General features: G+C 48.8%; 1 protein-coding gene across 1 annotated transcript in view; it reads right to left on the bottom strand.

The window, feature by feature from the left end:
- The window catches only part of LOC116352972 (calcium/calmodulin-dependent protein kinase type II delta 2 chain), a gene marked incomplete in the record, with an annotated part of 70,112 nt that overhangs the window by 29,454 nt on the left and 35,658 nt on the right, over nt 1–5,000 (bottom strand). The window contains 1 exon segment of the mRNA XM_031820613.1: nt 2,149–2,232. Within this exon segment, the coding sequence (XP_031676473.1) occupies nt 2,149–2,232 (84 nt within the window).

The raw sequence follows: 5,000 nt of genomic DNA, 5'->3' as shown, positions 1-5,000 counted from the left end.
CAGTGGGGGAGGAGGAGGTGGAGGAGGAGGTGGAGGTGGAGGTAGAGCAGGAGGTTGAGGTGGAGGAGGAGGAGGTAGAGTTAGAGCAGGAAGTTGAGGAGGAGGAGGAGGAGGTGGAGGAGGAGGTGGAGGTAGAGCAGGAGGTTGAGGTGGAGGAGGAGGTACAGCAGGAGGTTGAGGTGGAGGAGGAGGTAGAGTTAGAGCAGGAGGTTGAGGAGGAGGAGGAGGTGGAGCAGGACGTGGAGGAGGAGGAGGAGAAGGAGGAGGAGGAGGAGGAGGAGGAGGTAGAGCAGGAGGTTGAGGTGGAGGAGGAGGTGGAGGAGGAGGATGAGGTAGAGGAGGTGGAGGAGGAGGTATAGGTGGTGGAGGAGGTGGTGCAGGAGGTGGAGGAGGAGGTAGAGGAGGAGGTAGAGTTAGAGCAGGAGGTTGAGGAGGAGGAGGAGGTGGAGCAGGGCGTGGAGGAGGAGAAGGAGGTGGAGGTAGAGCAGGAGGTTCAAGTGGAGGAGGAGGTAGAGCAGGAGGTTGAGGTGGAGGAGGAGGTGGAGGAGGAGGTGGAGGAGGAGGAGGATGTGGAGGAGGAGGTATAATTGGTGGAGGAGATGGAGCAGGAGGTGGAGGTAGAGGAGGAGGTGGAGGAGGAGGTAGAGGAGGTTGAGGAGGGAGGTAGAGGTGGGGGTGGAGGAGGAGGTAGAGGAGGAGGTAGAGCAGGGGGTGGAGGAGGAGGTAGAGGAGTGTGACTGTGTGTGTGTGTGTGTGTGTGTGTGTGTGTGTGTGTGTGTGTGTGTGTGTGTGTGTGTGTGTGTGTGTGTGTGTGTGTGTGTGTGTGACTGTACCAAGTCTTAGCAGGATGGATGATATCCTCGGCTGTAATCACTGAGACAGATTACACACTGTCATCAGTGTGTGTGTGTGTGTGTGTGTGTGTGTGTGTGTGTGGTGTGTGTGTGGTGTGTTTGTGTGTGGTGTGTGTGTGTGCGGTGTGTGTGTGTGTGTGCGGTGTGTGTGTGTGTGTGTGTGGTGTGTGTGTGTGTGTGCGGTGTGTGTGTGTGTGTGTGTGTGGTGTGTGTGTGTGTGTGTGTGTGTGTGGTGTGTGTGTGTGCGGTGTGTGTGTGTGTGTGTGCGGTGTGTGTGTGTGTTGTGTGTGTGCACAAGTTGCAACCAATCAGACCATCACTACCAGACTAAGGAGCCAGCATCCTTTGGCCCTTCGGCTGGAAGGAAGGAAGGAGAAAAGGGAGAGAGGGAGGAAGGAAGGGAAACAATGGAGAGAGGGAGGAAGGAAGGAAGGAAGTAAGGAAGCAAGGAAGGAAGAGAGTGAGGGAAGGAAGGAAACAATGGAGAGAGGGAGGGAGGGAGGGAGGGAGGGAGGGAGGGAGGGAGGGAGGGAGGGAGGGAGGGAGGGAGGGAGGGAGGGAGGGAGGGAGGGAGGGAGGGAGGGAGGGAGGGAGGGAGGGAGGGAGGGAGGGAGGGAGGGAATATCTGTCTCATTGTTCAATCTGTGGTAAAATCCTACCACAAGGTCAACACAGGGAGAAAGAGGGGAGTAAAGGGAGGTATGGAGGGTGTAGTATGTACCAGTGATGAGGAGGGAGTAGGGGGAGGTATGGAGGGTGTAGTATGTACCAGTGATGAGGAGGGAGTAGAGGGAGGTATGGAGGGTGTAGTATGTACCAGTGATGAGGAGGTATTGAGGGAGGTATGGAGGGTGTAGTATGTACCAGTGATGAGGAGGGAGTAGAGGGAGGTATGGAGGGTGTAGTATGTACCAGTTATGAGGAGGGAGTAGAGGGAGGTATGGAGGGTGTAGTATGTACCAGTGATGAGGAGGTATTGAGGGAGGTATGGAGGGTGTAGTATGTACCAGTGATGAGCAGGGAGTAGAGGGAGGTATGGAGGGTGTAGTATGTACCAGTGATGAGGAGGGAGTAGGGGGAGGTATGGAGGGTGTAGTATGTACCAGTGATGAGGAGGGAGTAGAGGGAGGTATGGAGGGTGTAGTATGTACCAGTGATGAGGAGGGAGTAGAGGGAGGTATGGAGGGTGTAGTATGTACCAGAGATGAGGAGGTATTGAGGGAGGTATGGAGGGTGTAGTATGTACCAGTGATGAGGAGGGAGTAGAGGGAGGTATGGAGGGTGTAGTATGTACCAGTGCTGGGGTTAAGCTGGTGTCTTTAGGACTGGTCACTGTGTTGGCTTTAGGACTGGTCACTGTGTTGGCTTTGTTGTTTGCCTGTAAAAGCAAGTAGTGTAGAGGGAACATCACACATCACATCACAAACCTGACCTGACCTGGGTCAACTTTTATTTAGCTTTTAGCCTTACCTATTGTTGAAGGAATTTAATTCCACTGTTTTAATTCCCAATTAAAATTAAACACTCTGTCAATTCATAATAATTTGTAAGACCCTTATTTTATAGGAATGGACAGAGCCCCGGTCTTAAAGTCAAGTAGCAGCCTTTATTCAAGAGAGTACTGAGTACATACACATTTGACCACAGAGCATAGAGCCACGGTCAGTCAGTGTAGATAAGCATTCTAGACAGTCTGGATTCATAGTTCATTCATTTGTACCAAGGAACAGACCGTCATTGTTCTAAACTCTTGACTACATTCACTACATGATATTCAATACTGGGAGACAGAGAAAATTCATACATATACAGTAGCATAATAGTATTCGGATTAGCCAGTCCTGATTGAAATGTATACAGAATTAGTCATCATTGATAAAAATTATCTTAACACCTGTACAATGGAACCAACAGACATATAGTCCCCTGATGGTTTTATAGTGTATATAGATCCTACAGGGTTCAATAGACAGGACGATCTATAACAGAGTACTGAGACAGGGCTATCTATACCAGAGTACTGAGACAGGACTATCTATACCAGAGTACTGAGACAGGGCTATCTATACCAGAGTACTGACACAGGGCTATCTATACCAGAGTACTGACACAGGGCTATCTATACCAGAGTACTGACACAGGGCTATCTATACCAGAGTACTGAGAGAGCTGGGACACAGGGCTATCTATATCAGGGTACTGAGATGGACTGACACAGGACTATCTATACCAGAGTACTGAGGCGGACTGACACAGGGCTCTCTATACCAGAGTACTGACACAGGGCTATCTATACCAGAGTACTGAGACAGGGCTATCTATACCAGAGTACTGACACAGGGCTATCTATACCAGAGTACTGACACAGGGCTATCTATACCAGAGTACTGACACAGGGCTATCTATACCAGAGTACTGAGAAAGCTCTGACACGGGGCTATCTATACCAGAGTACTGACACAGGGCTATCTATACCAGAGTACAGACACAGGGCTACCTATACCAGAGTACTGACACAGGGCTATCTATACCAGAGTACTGAGACAGGGCTATCTATACCAGAGTACTGAGACAGGACTATCTATACCAAAGTACTGACACAGGACTATCTATACCAGAATACTTAGACGGTTCTGACACAGGGCTATCTATACCAGAGTACTGACACAGGGCTATCTATACCAGAGTACTGACACAGGACTATCTATACCAGAGTACTGACACAGGGCTATCTATACCAGAGTACTGACACAGGGCTATCTATACCAGAGTACTGAGAAAGCTCTGACACGGGGCTATCTATACCAGAGTACTGACACAGGGCTATCTATACCAGAGTCCTGACACAGGGCTATCTATACCAGAGTACTGAGAAAGCTCTGACACGGGGCTATCTATACCAGAGTACTGACACGGGGCTATCTATACCAGAGTACAGACACAGGGCTATCTATACCAGAGTACTGACACAGGGCTATCTATACCAGAGTACAGACACAGGGCTATCTATACCAGAGTACTGACACAGGACTATCTATACCAGAATACTTAGACGGTTCTGACACAGGGCTATCTATACCAGAGAACTGACACAGGGCTATCTATACCAGAGTACTGAGATGGACTGACACAGGACTATCTATATCAGAGTACTAAGACAGGACTATCTATACCAGAGTACTGAGACGGACTGACACAGGACTATCTATACCAGAGTACTGAGACAGGACTATCTATACCAGAGTACTGACACAGGACTATCTATACCAGAGTACTGAGACAGGACTATCTATACCAGAGTACTGACACAGGGCTATCTATACCAGAGTACAGACACAGGACTATCTATACCAGAGTACTGACACAGGGCTATCTATACCAGAGTACAGACACAGTGCTATCTATACCAGAGTACTGAGATGGACTGACACAGGACTATCTATACCAGAGTACTGAGACAGGATTATCTATACCAGAGTACTGAGACTGACTGACACAGGACTATCTATACCAGAGAACAGACACAGGGCTATCTATACCAGAGTACTGAGATGGCAGAACTTAGTGACTACAGGAAACCAGAGACAAAACAACAGGAAATGGGAGGAGAGGTTAACAGGTTATCAGTGGTTACAGAAGAAAACACATGGCCAATCAGCATCCTACTCTCTATGTTACATTACAACACACAGGGCCAATCAGCATCCTACTCTCTATGTTACATTACAACACACAGGGCCAATCAGCATCCTACTCTCTATGTTACATTACAACACACAGGGCCAATCAGCATCCTACATTACAACACACAGAGCCAATCAGCATCCTACTCTCTATGTTACATTACAACACACAGGGCCAATCAGCACCCTACTCTCTATGTTACATTACAACACACAGGGCCAATCAGCATCCTACTCTCTATGTTACATTACAACACACAGGGCCAATCAGCATCCTACTCTCTATGTTACATTACAACACACAGGGCCAATCAGCACCCTACTCTCTATGTTACATTACAACACACAGGGCCAATCAGCATCCTACTCTCTATGTTACATTACAACACACAGGGCCAATCAGCACCCTACTCTCTATGTTAGTGCACTACTTTCTACAGAGGGCCAATCAGCACCCTACTCT

The sequence above is a fragment of the Oncorhynchus kisutch genome, unplaced genomic scaffold (assembly GCF_002021735.2).
Source record: "Oncorhynchus kisutch isolate 150728-3 unplaced genomic scaffold, Okis_V2 scaffold3549, whole genome shotgun sequence".
In the NCBI taxonomy this organism is placed as follows: domain Eukaryota; kingdom Metazoa; phylum Chordata; class Actinopteri; order Salmoniformes; family Salmonidae; genus Oncorhynchus; species Oncorhynchus kisutch.
The sequence above is the reverse complement of the archived record's forward strand: the minus strand, read 5'-3'. Positions and strand labels throughout refer to the sequence as shown.